The sequence below is a fragment of the Pagrus major genome, chromosome 10, assembly GCF_040436345.1.
Source record: "Pagrus major chromosome 10, Pma_NU_1.0".
Classification (NCBI taxonomy): Eukaryota; Metazoa; Chordata; class Actinopteri; order Spariformes; family Sparidae; genus Pagrus; species Pagrus major.
The window spans coordinates 936,942-963,737 of NC_133224.1; the positions used below are offsets into that span (position 1 = coordinate 936,942).

At 46.2% G+C, this 26,796-nt stretch overlaps 1 protein-coding gene across 1 annotated transcript; it reads right to left on the reverse strand.

Moving 5' to 3' along the window:
• Window positions 1-7,032: 7,032 nt before the first annotated feature.
• On the reverse strand, window positions 7,033-25,751 carry LOC141004001 (butyrophilin-like protein 2). The gene is made up of 6 exons (XM_073475502.1): window positions 25,400-25,751; window positions 24,965-25,291; window positions 9,915-10,235; window positions 9,302-9,640; window positions 8,303-8,635; window positions 7,033-7,755 (listed from the first exon to the last, which is right to left on the reverse strand). Exons 1-6 carry the CDS (start codon window positions 25,749-25,751, stop codon window positions 7,664-7,666), a joined length of 1,764 nt encoding a protein of 587 aa, XP_073331603.1. The 3' UTR covers window positions 7,033-7,663.
• Window positions 25,752-26,796: the final 1,045 nt, after the last annotated feature.

The following is a 26,796-nucleotide window of genomic DNA, read 5'->3' on the forward strand; positions in this document are numbered from 1 at the left end:
GGGAGATGGACAGGAGAGCAGCGGGATGAAGCTGCAGGCAGGCGACTAAAGACGTGATCGGACCCTTTTTGTGATATGATTTATGGTGATTGCCTGTGAGCAATTAAAGCCGGGTGTAAAACCAAGAACTGTGTGCGTATTTCCTGCTGAGATTACCCACGGTAGCACTGCAAAGGCTACATTGACACCCAACGTGACTCAGGAGGCTAAGGCACGGGATGACGGATCTGCAACAGCTCCTCTGGGGAGATGCTGGGGGAGATCGCTGCGATGCACCGGGAACAGGCAGCAGCTAGAGGCGCTCAGCGCACAAACAGAGGCATACACTCAGCTGCTGCAGTCGCTGTTGTCTCGGTCGGGGGCAGGGTCACCATCTCCCCATTCTCCCTCGCTCTCAGGGATCGCCCTGCTTAAACTGGCGGCGGAGGATGACCCCCAGAGCCAGCGGCAGAGTGGGCCATGTGGCTGTTTCCCTTGCTGTCGGGGGATGCCCAGACTGCAGCCCTAGGCCTGCCGGCCTCTGCTTGGGGAGCTTCCCAGCCGTCAAGAAAGCTGTCCTTGACCGGATGGGCTACTCCTCTGAGGACCACCGTTGTCGATTCCTGACCGTGCTGCTGGGGTCCGCCGGGCGTCCCATTCGCGCAGCAGCTGAAGGACGGTGCGACCAGCTGGCTGCAGCCGGGGGAGTCCGCTGGTGAGGGGCGGATGCTCGAGCAGGTCGTGCTGGAGCAGTTTGTGGAGGGACTCCCGACCGGAACTTCAAAATGGGTGCGGTGTCACCGACCGCCGGACCTGGCGGCCACCATCGTCCTCGCGGAGGATCATCTTGCAGTCCACTACAAGGGCCAGCTGCCAGAGAGTCAGCCTCCAGCTCCAGGACGCCCGACTACGATGGCCCGCAGGAGGATCATACCACTGGCCACGGCCCCTGCCCCACATCACACGCCTACTCGGCCCTCCCCTTTGCCCCGCTCTAATCCTCCCTTTGCTTTCCCTCCATCTCAGCTTCCAGCCGGGAACTACAGGTGCTGCTCTTGACCCCCAGGGGGCTCCTCAAGCGTCGGGGCAGGACACTTCCACCGTGAGTGCCCGCTCATGGAGGTCGGCCAGGTGATCCGGGTTGCTGACCCTCCTACACCCTCCCCCGGTTCACGAGGGACATACAGTGTTCCGGTAAGGATTCAAGGGGGTATACATCAGGTTCCGTGCCCAAAACCCCCGATTGTGGGCATGGATTGGCCGGGGTTTTATAAATTAGTGGGGCAATATGTGGGGGTGCATTCACGACCATTAGGGACATGGGATATGTGTGCTGTGCTCAGTGGTGACGCGAGGCTGTCTGTCGCTGCAGACGGGGAGGAGGAACTGGTGGAGCACAACCACTCATGGAGGTTCCGTTTGAACTGTGTGGACTATCGCAAGGTTAATGATGTTTCACAATTTGATGCCTACCCGATGCCTCGGGTCGACGAGCTCCTGGATCGGTTGGGCACGGCACGCTTTTTTACGACACTGGATTTGACCAAGGGCTACTGGCAGCTTCCCTTGTCTCCAGGGTCGAAGGAAAAGACGGTCTTCTCCACCCCATATGGTTTGTACCAATTCGTTACACTTCCGTTTGGGTTGTTCGCTGCCCCGACCACCTTCCAGCGCCTCATGGACCGAGTGTTGCGTCCGCATTCTGCGTATGCGGCTGCCTACTTGGATGATGTCATCATCCACAGTGGCAGCTGGGCCAAGCATATGCAGCAGGTGGCCGCGGTGCCTGAGTCACTGAGGCAGGCAGGGCTCACGGCCAACCCAAGCAAGTGTGCGGTTGGACGGGGGGAGGTACGGTATCTGGGGTACCACTTGGGTGGCGGGCCGGTGCGACCTCAGGTAGATAAGACCCATGACGAAAAAAGAGGTGAGGCGGTTCTTGGGGCTGGCAGGCTACTACCGGCGGTTCATTCCCTGTTTTGCAGACCTGACGAGCCTCATGACTGACGTATGACTGATGTAACACTGACCTCACCCGGAAGGCTGCCTCAGATCCGGTCCAGTGGACGGAGCCATGCCGACTGGTGTTTGAGAAGGTCAAACAAGCCCTCTGTGGGGAGCCTCTTCTCCACACACCTAACTTCTCTCTCCCTTTTCTCCTACAGACTGATGCCTCCAACAGGGGGCTAGGCCGTTTTGTCTCAGCAGGTGCAGGGGGTCGATCGCCCGGTGCTTTACATCAGCCGGAAGCTGTCCGAGAGGGAGTCTCGGTACAGCACTATTGAAAAGGAGTGCTTGGCTATCTGGTGGGCGGTTGGCGCTCTGCGCTACTACCTGCTGGGGTAGTGATTTAGGTGATTTAGTGGCTGCGGCCAAGCCAGTAAATCACCTGTTGGACGAAAAGACTCATTCTTGTTCTCTGGTAAGGATTTTGACAAAGAAGTACTTAGTTCAGCAGTATATGAATCTTGAACTACTTATGGAAACAATGTTTTTTAAATTTTTTTATCTGACGTCGTCCTTTACTTTGAAATCTGGAAGGATATATTGTGATACCTTCAGTTCATTACCGGGAATATTTACTATAAAAGTATTGTATGTTACATGAGTCTGGTTATGAGACTGCAGGCTGCTCCAAATTCAGAACCAGCGGCTCTTCAGAGCGGTTTCATGTACAGCTTATGCTCAGTAATCAAATCATTAATCAGTCAGGCTTTGGTGGACAGTGATCTAATATTAATGAAGCCAAATTGGCTCAAGCTCATTGGAGCTGCATTTGGCTTGTTCATGAACCAACTCATTCCAGTGGTAACACTCTTATTTACAGTCTTATCACCTGGTCACTCAACACCACACAGCTGGTAAAGAGGGCCCAACAGTGGCTGTATGTCCTGAGGAGGCTGAGGACGTTTGGCATGTCGCCTGAGATCCTCAGCAACTTCTACAGCTGCATTGTTGAGAGCACCTTTACCGGCTGTATCACCGTGTGGTATGGTTCTGCTATGGACCGCAAACGCCTGCAGAGAGCGGTAAAGACTGCTGAGAAGATCACCAGGACTCCACTGCCCTCTCTGCAGAGCATCTACCACCACAGAGTCCACAGGAGAAATGCCTCCATCCTCAAAGACCCCACCCACCCCCAGCAGACTGTTCACACTGCTACCCTCAGGCCGGAGGTACAGACGTGTTAAATCCAAGACCACCAGACTAAACAACTCTCTTTCCCATCAGACTCCTGAACAGCAGATAGGAGTTCACAACCACATTAAAAACTCTACCTTTGTAGTGTATTTTACAGGTGAACTTTAATGGTCAGCAGGGGAGTAATTATGAAGTCATGTATTTATTAAATGTCTTTGAAATTAAATAATGACCCCAACATGATTTAGTAATAATATTCTGCTAATGAGACCAAATAAATTTGACTTTACTGAACTGCAGAAGTTCATTAGGATCCAGTTGGAGTTTATCATGAGAAAATCTTTATTGAATCATGTGTTTAACACATTTTGTGATAACTGGGGTAAAATTCAGAGAAATGACTAAACATTGTTTTGTCACTAAAACATAGTTAACTAACATTTACAGACCTGAAGTGAAGCGCTAACCTCATTACAACTGTTATCTTATATTATGTATTTAGCTCAGAGAAGCTTCACTGCTCTGTTTTATACAATGAAACTGTCAAGTTCTGTGATTTTTGTGACCACAACTCTGCCCAAACTTGAAAAACTGCTTGATCAACTGTTGAAGGATGCAAAGGACAACTCAATTCTTCTTATTCTTTGATTTTATTTTCTTGAAGATGGTTTTGGGTTTGATGGTTTCAATGGACATAAACAGAATAATGGAATAGGTTGATAACCTTGAAGATAAACAGAAAAGACATGAATTAGTCTCAAATAAATTCCAATAAACACCAATAAACACTTTCCCTTAAAGTATTTCTGAAGAACAAATGTTAACGTTTACTTGAATCTCAAAGCAAACAAAGTCATTCAAATTAACTTCTCAAAACAGTGATTAAAGTAACAATCCTACAGTTCAGTTTATATAATGATTAAAGTAACAATATACATACTTAAAGTAACATCATACTTAATTATTAAGTTCACATTAAAGTTTCAATAAAGTACATAAGCTTAAATTAGCATAAGCAAAATTATCCAACTTAAATTGCATGTTACTCACTAACTCAACCAAAAAAGATGTGGAGAGGCTTAATCTCAACTCATCATCCACACTCAGAGTTGTTTTTTCAATGGGTGCGCAGGTGAATATGGTCCCTCCAATAACACGTGCTGAAAGTTTGGGTTCCACCAGCTCCTTTGCGTGTGGTCGCCCTCTGCAGGTTCGGAGTGCATCTGAGTGCATCTTGTGAATGTGCTCAATGAATTGGGATTTGACACAACAGAAACTAAAGACTTTAATCTTAAATCTTAGTACATATAGTTGTACATATTTCTAATGTACAGTATGTTTTTGGATCGTACTATGCAACATATACACATATATACTGTAAATACTTGTGTTTATAATTTAAACATAGTATTTGATGTATGTGATTTATGTTGATTATTTTCTTATTGATTGATTAGTTGTTGGGTCCATGGAGAAGAATATAGATCAGTGTGTTGCTCAGTACAGACTCATAAATGCGTCGCAGACTTTTATTTTGTAAAGAAGAACGCGAGCCTCTCTGAAACCGGAAGTTCCGTGTGTGCTCGTGCCTCTGAAAGCCCGCCATCACAGCGGCCGTTAACTCAACACGGCTGATCAGCTGTTTTAATCACTTTGATCTGCTCCGACTGATGATGACGTGTGGTGACGAAACACTTGTGATATCAGGATGAACGTATCGATGAGGTCAGGATCGATGTGAGCGCGCGGGGATCTGATCAGCGCTGATGATGAATCGTAGTATTGATGATGATGAAAAAAACAGAACATCATGGATTCTCATGGCGGACGCGCTGGCGTCTGATTGGCCCGCGGTGATGGACTGCGGGCCAATCAGAGAGCGCGATGCGGGAGGCTGCCACTCCTAGCAACAAGAGAGTCGAGACTGTTTATTTATTTATTTATTAAAACAGGTGTGTCACCTTTAACACAGGTGGAGTCTGGCTCACATGTTTATATGTATTTATATTTAACACTCTGTTTCCATCAGGAGGTTTAAACATGTTGGTTACTTATAAAATGTGATTTATCATAAAGAGGAACATGTGATCGTTCTGCTGCAGGTGTTTACCATCATGAGATGGATCCAGATGTGACTTTTTAATCAGTAATGACTTTTATTTTCTCACTTTTTATGGTTTATTATCTTTTTTAATAAAGTGCTGCAGCCTGCTGGGCAGACATCTTGTTTATTATTCTCTATAATATGGTGTTAAAATATTACTGTGGTGAATGTTAAAGTCACGCAGACAGAGAGTATTTATTAGTATATAAGAGTTGTTTTTAATCTGATTATTGATCAAATAAATGAATGTTAAAAAGTGCTGATTCAGCTCTGACGCAGAATGTAATCTGTAAAGTAACTAGTAACTAAAACAGTGTTTTCAATAAATGTAGTGGAGTAAAAAGTAAATATCTGCAGAACATGGAAATACTCAAGTAAAGTACAAATACCTCTAAACTGTACTGTAGTGCAGTACTGAAAACTAAACGCTGGCAGAGGTAATAATCCTGCTGGAGTCATGTCGCCCTCTGGTGGTTGTTTACGAGAACATCAGTGATTAACTCTGATTGTCTGACAGGAATCTTCATCTGATATCTGAGCTCGATTAAACAAACGTTTTAATGGCAAATCAAAATACTGAGAATCAAAAGTTATAACTAAGAGACATGAAGTTAAATTATGAGATTAAATGTGATGATTATGAGATAAAACACCAGGATTGTTAAAAAATGAAGTCGACATGATGAGATTAAGTTACTATGAGATAAAAAGTCTTAATTATGGAGCATCGACATGAACGTCCTCCAGATAAACTGTATAATATCAGCTGATCATTATCAGAGGGGATCTGCAGGTCTGTGAGCATGAAGGTGTGTGAGTCTGTGTGCATGAAGGTGTGTGAGTCTGTGTGCGTGAAGGTGTGTGAGTCTGTGTGCGTGAAGGTGTGTGAGTCTGTGTGCGTGAAGGTGTGTGAGTCTGTGTGCGTGAAGGTGTGTGAGTCTGTGTGCGTGAAGGTGTGTGAGTCTGTGTGCGTGAAGGTGTGTGAGTCTGTGTGCATGAAGGTGTGTGAGTCTGTACATGAAGGTGTGTGAGTCTGTGTGCATGAAGGTGTGTGAGTCTGTGTGCATGAAGGTGTGTGAGTCTGTGTGCATGAAGGTGTGTGAGTCTGTGTGTGAGTCTGTGAACATGAAGGTGTGTGAGTCTGTGTGCATGAAGGTGTGTGAGTCTGTGTGCATGAAGGTGTGTGAGTCTGTGTGTGAGTCTGTGTACATGAAGGTGTGTGAGTCTGTGAACATGAAGGTGTGTGAGTCTGTGTGCATGGAGGTGTGTGAGTCTGTGAACATGAAGGTGTGTGAGTCTGTGTGTGAGTCTGTGTGCATGAAGGTGTGTGAGTCTGTGTGCATGAAGGTGTGTGAGTCTGTGTGCGTGAAGGTGTGTGAGTCTGTGTGCATGAAGGTGTGTGAGTCTGTGTGCATGAAGGTGTGTGAGTCTGTGTACATGAAGGTGTGTGAGTCTGTGAACATGAAGGTGTGTGAGTCTGTGTGCGTGAAAGTGTGTGAGTCTGTGTACATGAAGGTGTGTGAGTCTGTGTGCATGAAGGTGTGTGAGTCTGTGTGTGAGTCTGTGTGCATGAAGGTGTGTGAGTCTGTGTGCATGAAGGTGTGTGAGTCTGTGTGTGAGTCTGTGTGTGAGTCTGTGTGCATGAAGGTGTGTGAGTCTGTGTGTGAGTCTGTGTGCATGAAGGTGTGTGAGTCTGTGTACATGAAGGTGTGTGAGTCTGTGAGCATGAAGGTGTGTGAGTCTGTGTGCATGAAGGTGTGTGAGTCCCTTGTAGAGAAGTGAACAAATCCCAGATGAATGAACAGAAGTCGTCTCTTGTGTTATTTAATAAAGTGTAAATATAAAACCAGAGAATAACAGAGTGGATCTGTTTCAGCTGAAAGGTCGGCGCTCTGCACACCAGGGCGTCTGGGTGAGTCTGACAAAGAGCTGCAGAGAAAGTCACAGTTTATAGAAAACTATGATGACGACACAAACTGAGGTTTAGGTTTAAGATGCGATGCTTTGAACAGAAAGGTAAAGATTATATGTGAGGTTAAAGCCGGGGGGCCACAGGTCCTTCAAGTCTGAACTGGACTTGTTTATATCTGTAGACACTCTGTGAAGGTCATGAGACATTTAGTTACTACAGAGACATGATGTCTGTACATCTGAGGTTGTATTTACACTTTACTGTCAGAGTTCAAAGGATCTAAACCACATGTTTCAGTCCAACCAACATGTGACATCACTCTGACATCACTCTGACATCACTGATCAATAGTCATCAATAGTGAGTGTGTAGACTGTGTGAGAGTCAGTAGGAGGAGTCAGAGTGAAGAAGAAGCTGACGAAGCGTCCTCCTGTCTTCATCCGTCGTCCAACAGCTCCTTCACCTCCATTTAGTCTCTGATCCAAAGTCACATCAGATCAATAATCAAAGATTGACCAGGAGACCGATCAGACAGATTGATCAGCCATCAGAGGAGTCGGATCAGTGGAGCTGCTTCTGTTCCTGATGTCCACTGTTTCATCTGTGATCTGAATTCTCCCTGCAGAGGAGACAGAGGACAGTTAGACAGAGACAAGCAGCCAACCAGAGACAAGCAACCAACCAGAGACAAGCAGCCAACCAGAGACAAGCAGCCAACCACAGACAAGCAACCAACCAGAGACAAGCAGCCAACCAGAGACAAGCAACCAACCAGAGACAAGCAGCCAACCAGAGACAAGCAACCAACCAGAGACAAGCAGCCAACCAGAGACAAGCAACCAACCAGAGACAAGCAACCAACCAGAGACAAGCAGCCAACCAGAGACAACCAACCAACCAGAGACAAGCAGCCAACCAGAGACAAGCAGCCAACCAGAGACAAGCAGCCAACCAGAGACAAGCAACCAACCAGAGACAAGCAGCCAACCAACCAGAGACAAGCAGCCAACCAACCAGAGACAAGCAGCCAACCAGAGACAAGCAGCCAACCAGAGACAAGCAGCCAACCAGAGACAAGCAGCCAACCAGAGACAAGCAACCAACCAGAGACAAGCAGCCAACCAGAGACAGACACACAGACCTCTGTTCTGTATCTTCATACTGACCTTTGACTTTGAGCTTCACTGTTTTCCCTCTCAGGATGTCTCCGTCCTTGTTGATGACTCTACACCAGTATCTTCTTGTGTCTGTCTCTTTGGGGTATTTCAGGGTCAGACTGACGTCTCCAGTCTTCAGCAGGTCTTCCTTCATCTCTGTTCGGTCTTTGTAATCCTGGTCCTGTTTCTCAGGCTGGTCAGATCTGTTCTGATACAGGTGGACTGTCCTGTATGAGGGTTTATAGCAGCTCCACTCCACTGTAGCGTCCTCAGGCAGGTCAGGTGTTGTTTTGAAGGGCAGCTGGACAGACTCCTCCCCCTCCTCCACCTCCACCTGACAGTCTGAGAGGACAACAAAGCACAACATCAGCTGTACAGACAGCAGCAGCAGTTTTGAATAACTTTATTGACTGATTACAAAGTAGTAGAGAAAGCTGAAGGACAGAACCAGGTGAGACCAGCAGGTAACAGGGGACAGAAATACAGGAAGTAAAACCAGGTGTTCAAGGTGTTGGACATGATCAGAGTCCTGATGGTGCTGTGATGTTTTGTCCCTGTGGTCTTCACAGTAATGTCTCCTCTCAGTGTTGAACTGCTGTTTGTTGCTTCTCTTTGTCACTTTCACATTTCTGGACGTCAAATTTAACATTTTCTTTGATCAAGTTCTTCAACAGGAAGTGAAGATTTGTTGAATCTGCTGAGAACTGATCATCAATCAATAACTGATACAAACTATTAAAGCTGCATTTCTTTGTTCTAAGTGATGAAAAGATTTGTTGTTTCTTTCAGCTCGTTCCTTCAACTTTCTTCTGGATCAAATAAAAACATCACATTCAGATCAATACTGTCAACTCTGATTGGAAATCAATCAGCTGATTGATGTCAGTCTGACCTGTGACCTGTATCTACAGTACTGACCTGTATCTACAGTTCTGACCTCTGACCTGTATCTACAGTTCTGACCTCTGACCTGTATCTACAGTACTGACCTGTATCTACAGTACTGACCTTTGACCTGCAGCAGCACTTGTTTCTCCATCAGGATGTGTTCCTCCCTGTTGTAGACGGTGCAGGTGAAGGTGTTTCTGTCTCTGTCTGTGTCTGTGTCTGTGGGGTATTTCAGGGTCAGACTGAGGTCTCCAGGTTTCAGCAGGTTTCTCTTCATCTCTGTTCGACCTCTGTAATATCTGTCCTGTTGTTCAGGCTGGTCAGAGTCGTTCTGATACACATGGACCTTCCTGTTGTATCCGTCCCTCCACTCCACTTTAGCGTCTTCAGGCAGGTGAACTGTGGTTTTGCAGGGCAGCTGGACAGACTCCGCCCCTGAATTCACCTTCACCTGGTCGACTGAGAGGACAACAAGCCACAACATCAGCTGTACAGACAGCAGCAGGAACTGTGATGGTAACAGGACCTCACTGTCTCATCCTTCTCTTATAATCCCAGACCTCACTGTCTCATCCTTCTCTTATAATCCCAGACCTCACTGTCTCATCCTTCTCTTATAATCCCAGACCTCACTGTCTCATCCTTCTCTTAGGATATTACAGTACTGACCTGTATCTACAGTACTGACCTCTGACCTGTATCTACAGTACTGACCTGTATCTACAGTACTGACCTTTGACCTGCAGCAGCACTTGTTTCTTCATCAGGATGTGTTCCTCCCTGTTGTAGACGGTGCAGGTGAAGGTGTCTCTGTCTGTGGGGTATTTCAGGGTCAGACTGAGGTCTCCAGTTTTCAGCAGGTTTCTCTTCATCTCTGTTCGACCTCTGTAAACACTGAACTGTTGTTCAGGCTGGTCAGAGCCGTTCTGATACACATGGACCTTCCAGTTGTCTCTGTCCCTCCACACCACTTTAGCGTCTTCAGGCAGGTGAACTGTGGTTTTGCAGGGCAGCTGGACAGACTCCGCCCCTGAATCCACCTCCACCTGGTAGACTGAGAGGACAACAAACCACAACATCAGCTGTACAGACAGCAGCAGGAACTGTGATGGTAACAGGACCTCACTGTCTCATCCTTCTCTTATAATCCCAGACCTCACTGTCTCATCCTTCTCTTATAATCCCAGACCTCACTGTCTCATCCTTCTTTTATAATCCCAGACCTCACTGTCTCATCCTTCTTTTATAATCACAGACCTCACTGTCTCATCCTTCTCTTATAATCCCAGACCTCACTGTCTCATCCTTCTCTTATAATCCCAGACCTCACTGTCTCATCCTTCTCTTGTAATCCCAGACCTCACTGTCTCATCCTTCTTTTATAATCCCAGACCTCACTGTCTCATCCTTCTCTTATAATCCCAGACCTCACTGTCTCATCCTTCTTTTATAATCCCAGACCTCAGTGTCTCATCCTTCTCTTATAATCCCAGACCTCACTGTCTCATCCTTCTTTTATAATCCCAGACCTCAGTGTCTCATCCTTCTCTTATAATCCCAGACCTCACCGTCTCATCCTTCTCTTATAATCCCAGACCTCGCTGTCTCATCCTTCTCTTGTAATCCCAGACCTCACTGTCTCATCCTTCTTTTATAATCCCAGACCTCACTGTCTCATCCTTCTCTTATAATCCCAGACCTCACTGTCTCATCCTTCTTTTATAATCCCAGACCTCAGTGTCTCATCCTTCTCTTATAATCCCAGACCTCACTGTCTCATCCTTCTTTTATAATCCCAGACCTCGCTGTCTCATCCTTCTCTTATAATCCCAGACCTCACCGTCTCATCCTTCTCTTATAATCCCAGACCTCACTGTTGACAGTCTGTCTCAACAGTCAGGGAGCCACCAGAGTAAAGATGCTGCCCATGTGCATGATGGGTAGTGTAGTAGTAGTGACATACCTGACATGAAATAGTGCCTAAAATGTAGTAAAAGAGCTCCAGAAACAAGAAGTCCAACAACCAGGAGAACCAGGAGAGCTGTGGCCCAGGATGGGAATCGTTCTGTGGGAACCAGAAACATAAAGAACATGACCTCTGACCTCTGACCTGTATCTACAGTAGGTTTTAGGGTTAGTTGCTGACCTTTGACCTGCAGCTGTACGTCCGTCACTCTCCTTTTTCTCTCTATCCCCCATCTGAACCCTCTGACGGTGCAGGTGTAGGAGCCGCTGTCAGAGAGGTGGAGTTGTGTCAGGTTGAGGCTGAGGTCTCCAGTTTCCAGAGCGTCAGTCTTCATGGATGTTCGGCCGCTGTAAAGCTGGTTTTGGTCTTCAAGGTGGTCACCTTCCTGCTGACGCTGGTGGACGGTTGAAGGATCCAGATCGTAGCGGCTCCACACCACTGAGGGCTCGTCCAGTTCATCAGCAGGAAAGTCACAGGGCAGCAGGACAAACGGGTCCCCCTCATACAGCTCCACAGCTGAGGCATGCTGGGAAACTGTGAGGTCACACAGACAGAGAGGGTCAATGACAGCAGCCTTATTTCATGTCATGAGTGAATGTGGTCCTCTGCAGTGTGTGCAGCCTGTAAACTGTGCTGCTAAAGCTCAACTCAGACTCTGTGTGAATGAAGGCCAACATCTACATCCACATGTGACGCTGCTGTCAGCAAAGCAGCATTATTACGTCTGTTAACAGGAGCCATCAGAATGTGAGCGAGCTGCAGGGATCTAATCCTGAAGAACAGAAGTGAGGACAGTGTGACTGTACAGTCTTCTACATTCATCAGGGTCTAAAGACACAGTGAACATCTGCTGCCTTCAATCTGTTCTTCATGTGTTTCTCTGAAGAAAATATGGTCCTGGAGCTGAAACACACTGATGAAGTGAAGATGAGACAAATCTACATTAACCCTGGGCGGGTCGAGGTGCGGCTGCGGGAGAGAGAGAGGTGGAGATGCTCAGGAGAGCAGCGCCAGGTCAGTGAGTGGCAAAGCTGGCAATGATTTGCTAATCACAATCTCCCTTTAAATGCAGTCGCGTGCTGGACCTCAGATGGGAGATGGACAGGAGAGCAGCGGGAAGAAGCTGCAGGCAGGCGACTAAAGACGTGATCGGACCCTTTTTGTGATATGATTTATGGTGATTGCCTGTGAGCAATTAAAGCCGGGTGTGAACTGAGTGCGTATTTCCTGCTGAAATGACCCACGGTAGCACTGCAAAGGCTACATTGACACCCAGCGTGACTCAGGAGGCCAACGCACGGGAGGACGGACCTGCAACAGCTTCAGCCGGTGACGGCTCTGGGAAGATGCTGCGATGCACCGGGAACAGGCAGCAGCTAGAGGCGCAACGCGCACAGACAGAGGCGCGCACCAGCTGCTGCAGTCGCTGTTGTCTCGGTCGCGGGCAGGGTCACCATCTCCCCATTCTCCCTCGCTCTCAGTGGGCCGAGTGGGCAGAGTGGGCCGTGCGGCTTCCCTTACTGTCGGGGGATGCCCAGACTGCACCCTCGGCCCTTGTCACCATTGGCGCCGCCAGCCGGAATCCTGTACGCACTGAGCGTATGTTTTTTGAAGGTGAAAACGTCTACATTGAATGGGTTTGAGCGCGCGCAAAAGACGCTTCATCTGAACGGCCCCATGCATGATGCACACACAGACTGCAGACAGGCAGGGAAACCCTGCAGTCCAGCCGGCTCCCAGAACATTCGCGCATGGTGATTTGGGGACAGGTGTCGTGCCAATGTAGGTGTCCCCGACAGAAACTGTCTCCCCTGGCCGCGGGAGCGCGCATTCATTCAGCGAAGGCGGAAACAGCGCTGCGCTGCTTTCACCCAAGTAAATTAAAACTAACAACAATTGCATTGTTTAATTCAGTGTTCTGGTGTTGTAATTATCTACGAGGTTTTGCAACATGGCCCACCCATCAAAATAAATGCTTTTGTTCTCTTGTACGTCGTAACGTCGTACTACGTACTAAACGGGTTTCTTCTCTTCTAGCCAAAGATATGGGGGGATACAAATTCTGGCAGACAGGTTGACAGTCTGAAATAATATGTCCCCCCCATATCTTTGGCTAGAAGAGAAGAATCTTGTTCATAATCACAGAGGTTATAGAGTAGTATCTGAAGTACAATAAATCATTTGATGGCCAGCCTTCATCTGTCCATTACAGTACATTTCGAGTGAAGTAGATTTAATAGAAGTAATTGAAGCCAGAAAACAGTGATCTTGATTTTGGATGTCGACGTTTATTTAGTTCGACAAAGTCCACACCAGGACTTGAACTACAGCTGTTATATGTCAATCACATGAGGAAATTATTGCCTTGGTTTTCCTGTTCAGTACGTAGTACGACGTTACGACGCAAAAGAGAACAAAAGCATTTATTTAACACTTTGAGCGTGTTTCCGTGTCCCAGTGCAGTGCAGGCGCACACAGTGACACAGAAATACAGTACTAAACTAGTAGAACTCAGTCGCGGGCCGGACTGGAAGGTTCGGCGGGCCAGATATTTAAATTATGCAAATCAGCGGGTGACACCAAGCAAGTCAGAGCTGGTCTTTCTCGCACACAGTGACCTGGAGAGACGCAGCCGCATCTGAGAGGACGATCGCGCGTGTGTGCGCAATTGCGCATATCGTGTGTTGCCCCTTCTCCACTACACATTACAGTTCGGCTCTACTCGACTCAGTTTAGGTGCTTTTCATCACAGCTGAGTTCTTCATAGTTCCTCCTCAGCGGGGGCGACGTCGTCATATCATGGCGGCTACAGTCGCGTCACATCCTCTTTTCTGCTTCTCACTAAACCTTACTTAACATTTACAGACCTGAAGTGAAGCGTGACCCTCAAGTCTCAAGTAAATATACAAAAGTATATTCAGCACTTCTCGGATTATTTGTATATAAGAGTTGTTTTTAATCTGATTGTTGATCAAATAAATGTAAAATAGTGCTGATTCAGCTCTGACGCAGCATGTAATCTGTAAAGTAACTAGTAACTAAAACAGTGTTCTCAATAAATGTAGTGGAGTAAAAAGTAGATATCTGCAGAACATGGAAATACTCAAGTAAAGTACAAATACCTCAAAACTGTACTGTAGTACAGTACTGAAAACTAAGGAAGGTTATCTTACCGTGCACGAGGATCACAAACACCACAAACATCTTCATCTTCCTGTCACAACTACAACAAGCACAAAGTCCTCTTTAATGAGCTCCACTTCAGAAACACATGGAGGACATCAGTTCACAGCCAGTCGTCACTTTCCTCCTGCTGACCGTCCACTGACACCAGGACTGAACTGCACTTTCACTTTGAGCTGTTTCCAGTAAATCAGCTGCTGGACGCTGCTTCCTGTGACGCTTCCTGTGACACTTCCTGTGACGCCCCCTGGGACTTCCGTCAGATCGTCAGCTGTTGTTTACCGTCTCTCTCCTTCGATTTCTGAGTCTTTCACAGTCCGTCTGGTTTTGTACCGTCGCTAACGTGAGACTTTAATAACTTGTACCTGCCCGGTTCACTTTCTCAGCCCAGCTCACTGTTTCTGCCTTTCACCGCAGTGAACAGCCTCAATAAACAAGTGTTAGGATGGTTTGTGCCAGGGGCGGTTTGTCAGTATGTGGATCATGAGAGAGAGAGCGGACAGTCGCCCACACTAACCGGCTCTGTGGCACCGTCTCTGGGTTTATCTCGTGTCGGCAGATCGACCCCGGTGCCGACTGCCTACAATTTAAAGTAAACTTAAAGTACAGTTTAGAGGTATTTGTACTTTACTTGAGTATTTCCATGTTCTGCAGATATCTACTTTTTACTCCACTACATTTATTGAAAACACTGTTTTAGTTACTAGTTACTTTACAGATTACATTCTGCGTCAGAGCTGAATCAGCACTTTTTAACATTCATTTATTTGATCAACAGTCAGATTAAAAACAACTCTTATATACAAATAATCTGAAAAGTGCTGAATATACTTTAGTATATTTACTTGAGACTTGAGGGCAGGGGTGGACTGGGACAAAAATTCAGCCCTGGCATTTTCTGTCCAGACCAGCCCACTACATTATCAGCGACACCACGTAGAAGTCCACAAATCTCGCGGCGTCTTCTCTCACACATACTACAAAGGAGAGTCATATTCCTTGATAGCAGTTAACAAATAAAGCACGTAGCTATGAACTCAAGGACTAAAACTGACAGCTACAGCAATCAACCAATCAATCTTTGTTCATTATAGTGTCAAATCACAACAGAAGTGATGTCATGACAAGGGGTTGGACGAGACTAACGGGAAGAACCCAAAACCAGACTCGGGGTGGGCGCCACCTCTACCAGTTGGGTGGAGGGGGGAGAAAGAGCGAGAGAGACAAAGAGACAGAGACAGGGAGATCAGGACAAACAGGGACAATAACAACAAAATATCCTGACAAATAATCTAAATAGAAACATATTACAGACAGTAGCAGCATTAGAGCTGGAACTCATTTGTATTAACGGTGACTCAGTCATTATGAAACCATAAATAGAGAAGTGAAAAAAAAAAAAATCTATAGCTGTGTGAAAAAGTCTAAGAATTACAGGTCTGAACAGAAATGCATTCTCATATACGTGTATGTGCACAAGTATGCATTGCCCTACTTCCTCGTCTGCAGCCAGCCAGCTCCACTCCCCATCAAATTCATGACCTGCAAGAAACAGCAAACAGGACGTGTACTCAGCATCTGTGTACTGACAAGTATATGAAGCCAAGTCGCCTTTTTGTGACGTGATGACACCTTTAGTACAAACTGCAAAACCTTGTTGATGACCTGCAAAAGCATGTCACATGCTCAAAATATAGGTCATTCCTCAAAACCAAGTATTCCTATCAATGAAAGTGTGTGTGTCATAAAAAAAAAGTCCTGACACCATCATTTATGAACAAGATAGTCAAATGGCTTTGTCGTGTTTTCATTAGGACACTTTACAAGTGTTTCCCAATGCAAAACAGCCACATCTTTGTGACCTGAAAATGCTCAAGACAACACTATACACAGCCATTTGAAAACTACAGTAAAAGTAACACATTTACACACAAATTAAAGTTACACACAAATTATACCTATTAGATAGTTATCACCTCAGTAAACAATAAATGAATTAAAAGATTACAATAAGTTCAATGGTAAATATTGTAAATCAAACGTATTATTTCCTACAGGTTTACTTGTGTTTTGTATCTCTGTTTACAGCTCATCAGGCCACGTGAATGTTTACTGTTGCTATGGCAACAAGAGACCGCTGACGTTAGCATCTGTTAGCTGGCGTAGCTAAATCATCTGAACAATAATAACCCATAATATCACAATTCGGCATATTTGAACAAAATCAACCGCAGCTACCAACAGTCACAGCCCTTTAACTCTGGGCTGATGTGCTGCCACATGTTAGACTGTCAAAGTTAGAAAACAACGGCTTCAGTCCCTGAGGAGCTACGTTAGCATTAGCGGCAGCTGCGTTAGCATTAGCGGCAGCCGCGTTAGCATTAGCGGCAGCTGCGTTAGCATTAGCGGCAGCTACGTTAGCATTAGCGGCAGCTGCGTTAGCATTAGCGGCAGCTACGTTAGCATTAGCTAACGTTACTGACCCTGTCTGCCTCCACTCGCTCATCATCGTCAGGTCCTCCTCCCTCTTCTCCCGGCGCAGCAGCACCTGTGGCTGCTGGCGGGTCGGTGTCACTGGTCCCGGCACCAAAAAGCCTCCACCTCCAGAGACTGTTTTAATCGCTGTTTCTCAGCTGTTTCTTCCTCTTATCCATTTCCAAGTAGTGGACACAGTTTGGAAGACGCTCACTACCACCACACACTAACGGTACTACTGGCTCAGCAGCAGCCCGGCCCGCTCATCGAGGTCCCGCCCATCGAGGTCCCGCCCCACCCCGGTTCGTGTCGTGATTGACAGCACTGTCAGCCCATGATTGATTGACAGTGACAAACAACAGACCAATTATATGTGTCGCTGCTGGGAACACACTGACAGCCCTCTGTAGCCAATTGGCCGGAACCATGGGAGGGAATTTAGAGAAGAAGAAAAAACAAAAAAACATAGTGGACCGAACCGGCCCACATTGGGTCAACGGCCCACCGGGACGATGCCCGGTATACTAGATGGCCAGTCCACCCCTGAGGACATCAGTTCACAGCCAGTCGTCACTGTCCTCCTGCTGACCGTCCACTGACACCAGGACTGAACTGCACTTTCACTTTGAGCTGTTTCCAGTAAATCACCTGTTGACGTTGCTTCCTGTGACGTTGCTTCCTGTGACGCCCACCTGGACTTCCCTGAGCTCGACAGCTGTTGTTTACTGTCTCTCTCCTTGTTTATCTGTGTTAGTTATTTATTCTTCGATGATGAGTCGTGCACAGTCCCGCTGGTTTTGCCCCGTAGTTAACTTTAGCCTTCTATAACTACGTGTTTTGTCTCTCTGTTACTGGGCAGTGTGTTGCAGCCCGGTTAGCTTTGCTCAGCCTAGCTCACTGTTTGTGCCTTTCACCGCAGTGAACAGCCTGGATAAACACGTTAGGATGGTTTGTGCTGACTGTTCTGCAGTTGTCTCGGGTGTCTCTATTGGAGAGACGTGTCCGTGAGCCACAGCAGCTTCTCTCCGTTAGAAACACGGGCACTGCGCACAGTGTCAGCCCCGGGCCTGATAGCAGGCCTGCTAGCCTTAGCATTAGCATTAGCATTAGCTCCGGCCCGTCGGCGCTGCTGTTCTCTCTAACAACAGACAGGTGTTTGAAGCAGTGGACACGATGCAGCACTCAGCAGGTCGCAGGTGACCGGAGAGCCTGCTAGTGATAGTTAGTGCTGGTTTGAGTCTACTAGCCTAGTTAACATGGTCAGTCAGGGACACGATAGCTTAGTTTATAACAGTGAGACTGTCACCTTCCGTCGCCACTCTCTCATTGAATCATCCTCTAAATGTGTCAATCACAGTAATTTAATTTATTAAAGTCTCAGCAGGCTCCTCACAGTCTTATATCATAAATACCAAAGCTAATCACTGCTGCATCCTGTCATCCCGACCTGCAGGCAGCCAACACACAACACTACTGAAAGTGAACACATCATCTACCATGAGCTCCACTGAGCGGCCTGTCACTGGAAACTGCAGCTCCAATGAGCTTAAAACCCTCAAGTTTGACTTCATTAATATTAGATCAGTCCACCAAAGCCTGACTGAGTAATGATTTGATTACTGAGCAGAAGCTGGACATGACTGTCTCATGAAACATGGCTGAAACCACTAAATGAAGCCTCCCTCCTGACTATAACTACGCCCATGTTGCTCGGGCCTCTAAGCAGGTGGGAGGTGTTGATCTAATCTACACATCTACAAATCTATTTTCAGTTTAACCTCCAACCAGGATATTAAATTGACTTCATATGAGGCTCTGGTTTTAAAACCATCCTCATCAAGTGGTCACGGCCTCGTCCAGGGAACAGGCTTCCACCTGGTGGTCATCTGCAGACCTCCTACTCCCAGTTCATAGGAGAGTTCACTGAGTTTATCGCAGATCTTTTGACTCGATCAGATAAGATCCTAATTATTTCAATCTCCACTTAAATAAACCTTCTGACCCTCTAAGTAAAGCATCTCTGGGACTTCTTGATATTTCTGACTTCATTCAGCTCGTTCATGAACCGACTCATTCCAGTGGTAACACTCTTATTAACGCTCTTATCAGAATCAGAAACAGATTTATTGCCAAGAAGGATTTTACACCAACAAGGAATTTGTCTAGGTGAATAAGGTGCATACATTGAAGACAATAAACATTAAACAAACTGTCTATAATAAATATTAAAAAGAAAAAATATTTTTTAAAAATATTAAAAATAGAAGATGTACAAATTCTGCATTAATGTAATGCAAAGATATCAAGGGCGGTGATGAGATTGAGTGCCAGAGTGCAAGAGTCAGTGTCAGTTTCAGTGTCAGTGTCAGTGGGGGTGGGGGTCCCGGGACTTGTTAAGGATCCCAACTGCAAAGGGGAAGAAACTGTTCATGTGGCGGGAGGTTTTGGTCCTGATGGACCGCAGCCTCCTGCCAGAGGGGAGAGTGTCAAAAAGACTGTGACCGGGATGGGAGGGGTCGGCCACAGTCCTACCTGCAGGCCTCAGACCCTGGAGCTGTGCAGGTCCTGAAGGGATGGAAGGTTGCAGCCAATCACCTTCTCAGCAGAGCGTATGATGCGCTGCAGTCTGCTTTTGTCCTTAGCAGTGGCAGCAGCGTACCAGACGGTGATGGAGGAGGTGAGAATGGACTCGATGATGGCAGTGTAGAAGTGCACCATCATCGTGTTTGGCAGGTTGAACTTCTTCAGCTGCCGCAGGAAGAACATCCTCTGTTGAGCTTTTTTGGTGAGCGATCTGATGTTCAGCTCCCATTTTAGGTCCTGGGAGATGATGGTGCCCAGGAAGCGGCAAGACTCCACAGAGTCGACTGGGGAGCCACACAGGATGACAGGGGCGGGTAGGGCTGGGTTCTTCCTGAAGTCCACGATTATCTCCACTGTCTTTAGAGCGTTAAGCTCCAGGTTGTTCTGGCTGCACCAGGTCACCAGATGCTCAATCTCCCACCTGGTCACTCAACACCACACAGCTGGTAAAGAAGTCCCAACAGTGGCTGTCTGTCCTGAGGAGGCTGAGGACGTTTGGCATGTCGCCTGAGATCCTCAGCATCTTCTACAGCTGCACTGTTTTATTATTGTTGTTGTTGCTTTTTCTTTATTTATCACATGTGCCTTTAAAAAATGCTTTATGTTGTATATTTTTGTTGTATACATTTCTTTTTTTACATTGTTGCACTCTGTGGACAGCAGAGGAAGAATTTCATTGTACAGAAACATGTTTCCTCACTGTGCGTATGACAACACACACTTTGAATCTTCACTCTTATTTGGTTACAGATTTATTCTGTTTTCTTATTTCAGCAGCACTTTACACTGCTTTTTATACATTTTGAGGTCATTATTGTGGTAATTTGGACGTAATTTCATAGAAACTTGATAAATACATGACATCATAATTACTGGCCTACTTACCATTAAAGTTCTGGACCTGTTGATACACGACTCAGAATTAATCAGGGATATTTTAGTGTTTCTCTTTAGTTTGAGACATTTCTGAATATTGTGAATATTTTTGCTCCCCAAAAATAATTTGACACATTTCATTTGACTTTTATTACACACACACACACACACACACACACACACACACGAACACACACACACACACACACACACCTAACTCATGTTGAGTAGTGTATTTTACAGGTCCAGAACTTTAATGGTCAGCAGGGGAGTAATTATGAAGTCATGTATTTATTAAATGTCTTTGATATTTGACTTTACTGAACTGCAGAAGTTCATTAGGATCCAGTTGGAGTTCATCACGAGAAAATCTTTATTAAATCATGTGTCTAACACATTTTGTGATAACTGGGGTCAAATTCAGAGAAATGAATGAACATTGTTTTGTCACTTAAACTTACTTAATTAACATTTACAGACCTGAAGTGAAGCGTGACCCTCAAGTCTCAAGTAAATATATTATTATTATATTACTTTGGTAAATGTTAAAGTCACGCAGACAGAGAGTATTTATTAGTATATAAGAGTTGTTTTTAATCTGATTATTGATCAAATAAATGTTAAAAAGTGCTGATTCAGCTCTGACGCAGCTGTAATCTGTAAAGTAACTAGTAACTAAAACAGTGTTTTCAATAAATGTAGTGGAGTAAAAAGTAGATATCTGCAGAACATGGAAATACTCAAGTAAAGTACAAATACCTCTAAACTGTACTGTAGTGCAGTACTGAAAACTAAACGCTGGCAGAGGTAATAATCCTGCTGGAGTCATGAAGGTGTGTGAGTCCCTTGTAGAGAAGTGAACAAATCCCAGATGAATGAACAGAAGTCGTCTCTTGTGTTATTTAATAAAGTGTAAATATAAAACCAGAGAATAACAGAGTGGATCTGTTTCAGCTGAAAGGTCGGCGCTCTGCACACCAGGGCGTCTGGGTGAGTCTGACAAAGAGCTGCAGAGAAAGTCACAGTTTATAGAAAACTATGATGACGACACAAACTGAGGTTTCGGTTTAAGATGCGATGCTTTGAACAGAAAGGTAAAGATTATATGTGAGGTTAAAGCCGGGGGGCCACAGGTCCTTCAAGTCTGAACTGGACTTGTTTATATCTGTAGACACTCTGTGAAGGTCATGAGACATTTAGTTACTACAGAGACAAGCTGTCTGTACATCTGAGGGTGTATTTACACTTTACTGTCAGAGTTCAAAGGATCTAAACCACATGTTTCAGTCCAACCAACATGTGACATCACTCTGACATCACTGATCAATAGTCATCAATAGTGAGTGTGTAGACTGTGTGAGAGTCTGTAGGAGGAGTCAGAGTGAAGAAGAAGTTGACGAAGTGACCTCCTGTCTTCATCCATCGTCCATCAGCTCCTTCACCTCCATTTAGTCTCTGTTCCAAAGTCACATCAGATCAATAATCAAAGATTGACCAACAGACCGATCAGACAGATTGATCAGCCATCAGAGGAGTCGGATCAGTGGAGCTGCTTCTGTTCCTGATGTCCACTGTTTCATCTTTGATCTGAATTCTCCCTGCAGAGGAGACAGAGGACAGTTAGACAGAGACAAGCAGCCAACCAGAGACAAGCAACCAACCAGAGACAAGCAGCCAACCAGAGACAAGCAGCCAACCAGAGACAAGCAGCCAACCAGAGACAAGCAACCAACCAGAGACAAGCAACCAACCAGAGACCAGCAACCAACCAGAGACAAGCAACCAACCAGAGACAAGCAACCAACCAGAGACAAGCAGCCAACCAGAGACAAGCAGCCAACCAGAGACAAGCAGCCAACCAACCAGAGACAAGCAGCCAACCAGAGACAAGCAGCCAACCAGAGACAAGCAACCAACCAGAGACAAGCAGCCAACCAGAGACAAGCAGCCAACCAACCAGAGACAAGCAGCCAACCAGAGACAAGCAGCCAACCAGAGACAAGCAGCCAACCAGAGACAAGCAACCAACCAGAGACAAGCAGCCAACCAACCAGAGACAAGCAGCCAACCAGAGACAAGCAGCCAACCAGAGACAAGCAACCAACCAGAGACAAGCAGCCAACCAGAGACAAGCAACCAACCAGAGACAAGCAGCCAACCAGAGACAAGCAGCCAACCACAGACAACCAACCAACCACAGACAAGCAGCCAACCAGAGACAAGCAGCCAACCAGAGACAAGCAACCAACCAGAGACAAGCAGCCAACCAGAGACAAGCAGCCAACCAGAGACAAGCAACCAACCAGAGACAAGCAGCCAACCAGAGACAAGCAGCCAACCAGAGACAAGCAGCCAACCAGAGACAAGCAGCCAACCAGAGACAAGCAACCAACCAGAGACAAGCAACCAACCAGAGACAAACAGCCAACCAGAGACAAGCAGCCAACCAGAGATAAGCAACCAACCAGAGACAAGCAGCCAACCAGAGACAAGTAGCCAACCAGAGACAAGCAACCAACCAGAGACAAGCAGCCAACCAGAGACAAGCAGCCAACCAGAGACAAGCAGCCAACCAGAGACAAGTAGCCAACCAGAGACAAGCAACCAACCAGAGACAGACACACAGACCTCTGTTCTGTATCTTCATACTGACCTTTGACTTTGAGCTTAACTATTTTCTCTCTCAGGATGTATCCGTCCTTGTCGATGACTACACACCAGTATGTTCCTGTGTCTGTCTCTTTCGGGTATTTCAGGGTCAGACTGAGGTCTCCAGTCTTCAGCAGATCTCTCTTCATCTCTGTTCGGTCTTTGTAAACCTGATCCTGTTCTTCAGGTTGGTCAGATTTGTTCTGATACAGGAGGACTGTCCTGTATGAGGGTTCAAAAGAGATCCACTCCAGTCTAGCGTCCTCAGGCAGGTCAGGTGTTGTTTTGAAGGGCAGCTGGACAGACTCCTCCCCCTCCTCCACCTTCACCTGACAGACTGAGAGGACAACAAAGCACAAAGACAGCAGCAGCAGTTTTGAATAACTTTATTGACTGATTACAAAGTAGTAGAGAAAGCTGAAGGACAGAACCAGGTGAGACCAGCAGGTAACAGGGGACAGAAATACAGCAAGTAAAACCAGGTGTTCAAGGTGTTGGACATGATCAGAGTCCTGATGGTGCTGTGATGTTTTGTCCCTGTGGTCTTCACAGTAATGTCTCCTCTCAGTGTTGAACTGCTGTTTGTTGCTTCTCTTTGTCACTTTCACATTTCTGGACGTCAAATTTAACATTTTCTTTGATCAAGTTCTTCAACAGGAAGTGAAGATTTGTTGAATCTGCTGAGAACTGATCATCAATCAATAACTGATACAAACTATTAAAGCTGCATATCTTTGTTCTAAGTGATGAAAAGATTTGTTGTTTCTTTCAACTCGTTCCTTCAACTTTCTCCTGGATCAAATAAAAACATCACATTCAGATCAATACTGTCAACTCTGATTGGAAATCAATCAGCTGATTGATGTCAGTCTGACCTCTGACCTGTATCTACAGTACTGACCTGTATCTACACTACTGACCTGTATCTACAGTACTGACCTCTGATCTGCATCTACAGTACTGACTTGTATCTACAGTACTGACCTGTATCTACAGTAATGACCTCTGACTGTATCTACAGTACTGACCTCTGACCTGTATCTACAGTACTGACTTCTGACCTGTATCTACATTACTGACCTGTATCTACAGTACTGACCTCTAACCTGTATCTACAGTACTGACTTCTGACCTGTATCTACAGTACTGACTTCTGACCTGTATCTACATTACTGACCTGTATCTACAGTACTGACCTGTATCTACAGTATTGACCTCTAACCTGTATCTGCAGTACTGACCTGTATCTACAGTATTAACCTCTGACCTGTATCTACAGTACTGACTTCTGACCTGTATCTACAGTACTGACCTGTATCTACAGTATTGACCTCTGACCTGTATCTACAGTACTGACTTCTGACCTGTATCTACATTACTGACCTGTATCTACAGTACTGACCTGTATCTACAGTACTGACCTCTGACGTGTATCTACAGTACTGACTTGAATCTACAGTACTGACCTCTGACCTGTATCTACAGTACTGACCTCTGACGTGTATCTACAGTACTGACTTGAATCTACAGTACTGACCTCTGACATGTATCTACAGTACTGACCACTGATCTGTATCTACAGTACTGACCTCTGACCTGTATCTACAGTAATGACCTCTGACCTGTATCTACAGTACTGACCTCTGACCTGTATCTACAGTACTGACTTGTATCTACAGTACTGACCTCTGACCTGTATCTGCAGTACTGACCTGTATCTACAGTATCGACCTCTGGCCTTTATCTATATTACTGCCCTGTATGTACAGTACTGACCTGTATCTATAGTACTGACCTGTATCTACAGTACTGACCTGTATCTATAGTACTGACCTGTATCTACAGTACTGACCTGTATCTACAGTACTGACCTGTATCTACAGTACTGACCTCTGACCTGTATCTACAGTACTGACCTGTATCTACAGTACTGACCTATGATCTGTATCTACAGTACTGACCTGTATCTACAGTACTGACCTCTGACCTGTATCTACAGTACTGACCTCTGACCTGTATCTACAGTACTGACCTGTATCTACAGTACTGACCTTTGACCTGCAGCTTCACTTGTTTCTTCATCAGGATGTGCTCCTCCCTGTTGTAGACGGTGCAGGTGTAGATGTTTCTGTCTTCGTCTGTGGGGTATTTCAGGGTCAGACTGAGGTCTCCAGTTTTCAGCAGGTTTCTCTTCATCTCTGTTCGACCTCTGTAAACATTGTCCCGTTGTTCAGGCTGGTCAGAGCCGTTCTGATACACATGGACCTTCCAGTCGTCTCCGTCCCTCCACTCCACTTTAGCATCTTCAGGCAGGTGAACTGTGGTTTTGCAGGGCAGCTGGACAGACTCCGCCCCTGAATCCACCTCCACCTGGTAGACTGAGAGGACAACAAACCACAACATCAGCTGTACAGACAGCAGCAGGAACTGTGATGGTAACAGGACCTCACTGTCTCATCCTTCTCTTAGGATATTACAGTACTGACCTTTGACCTGCAGCTCCACTTGTTTCTTCATCAGGATGTGTTCCTCCCTGTTGTAGACGGTGCAGGTGAAGGTGTTTCTGTCTGTGTCTGTGGGGTATTTCAGGGTCAGACTGAGGTCTCCAGGTTTCAGCAGGTTTCTCTTCATCTCTGTTCGACCTCTGTAATATCCTTCCTGTTGTTCAGGCTGGTCAGAGCCGTTCTGATACACATGGACCTTCAAGTCGTCTCCGTCCCTCCACTCCACTTTAGCGTCTTCAGGCAGGTGAACTGTGGTTTTGCAGGGCAGCTGGACAGACTCCGCCCCTGAATCCACCTTCACCTGGTAGCCTGAGAGGACAACAAACCACAACATCAGCTGTACAGACAGCAGCAGGAACTGTGATGGTAACAGGACCTCACTGTCTCATTCTTCTCTTATAATCCCAGACCTCACTGTCTCATCCTTCTCTTATAATCACAGACCTCACTGTCTCATCCTTCTCTTATAATCCCAGACCTCACTGTCTCATTCTTCTCTTATAATCCCAGACCTCACTGTCTCATCCTTCTCTTATAATCCCAGACCTCACTGTCTCATCCTTCTTTTATAATCACAGACCTCACTGTCTCATCTTTCGTTTATAATCCCAGACCTCACTGTCTCATCCTTCTCTTATAATCCCAGACCTCACTGTCTCATCCTTCTCTTATAATCCCAGACCTCACTGTCTCATCCTTCTCTTATAATCCCAGACCTCACTGTTGACAGTCTGTCTCAACAGTCAGGGAGCCACCAGAGTAAAGATGCTGCCCATGTGCATGATGGGTAGTGTAGTAGTAGTGACATACCTGACATGAAACAGTGCCTAAAATGCAGTAAAAGAGCTCCAACAAGAAGTCCAACAACCAGGAGAACCAGGAGAGCTGTGGCCCAGGATGGGAATCGTTCTGTGGGAACCAGAAACATAAAGAACATGACCTCTGACCTCTGACCTGTATCTACAGTAGGTTTTAGGGTTAGTTGCTGACCTTTGACCTGCAGCTGTACATCCGTCACTCTCAGTTCTCTCTTTATCCCCCAGCTGAACCCTCTGACGGTGCAGGTGTAGGAGCCGCTGTCAGAGAGGTGGAGTTGTGTCAGATTGAGGCTGAGGTCTCCAGTTTCCAGAGCGTCAGTCTTCATGGATGTTCGGCCGCTGTAAAGCTGGTTTTGGTCTTTAAGTTGGTCACCTTCCTGCTGACGCTGGTGGACGGTTGAAGGATCCAGATCGTAGCGGCTCCACACCACTGAGGGCTCGTTCAGTTCAAAAGTCTGAGACTTACAGGGCAGCAGGACAAACGGGTCCCCCTCATACAGCTCCACAGCTGAGGCATGCTGGGAAACTGTGAGGTCACAGACAGAGAGGGTCAATGACAGC

What these genes read in the sequence shown, in the direction of transcription:
- LOC141004001 (XM_073475502.1), bottom strand. Translation starts at nt 25,751, where the DNA reads ATGTTGTGGTTTGTTGTCCTCTCAGGCTACCAGGTGAAGGTGGATTCA. An exon ending in AGTGGAGCTGCAGGTCAAAG is followed by an intron (nt 25,292 to 25,399) that starts GTCAGTACTGTA and finishes TTGTCCTCTCAG; the next exon opens with TCTACCAGGTGGAGGTGGAT. An exon ending in AGTGCTGCTGCAGGTCAAAG is followed by an intron (nt 9,641 to 9,914) that starts GTCAGTACTGTA and finishes TTGTCCTCTCAG; the next exon opens with TCGACCAGGTGAAGGTGAAT.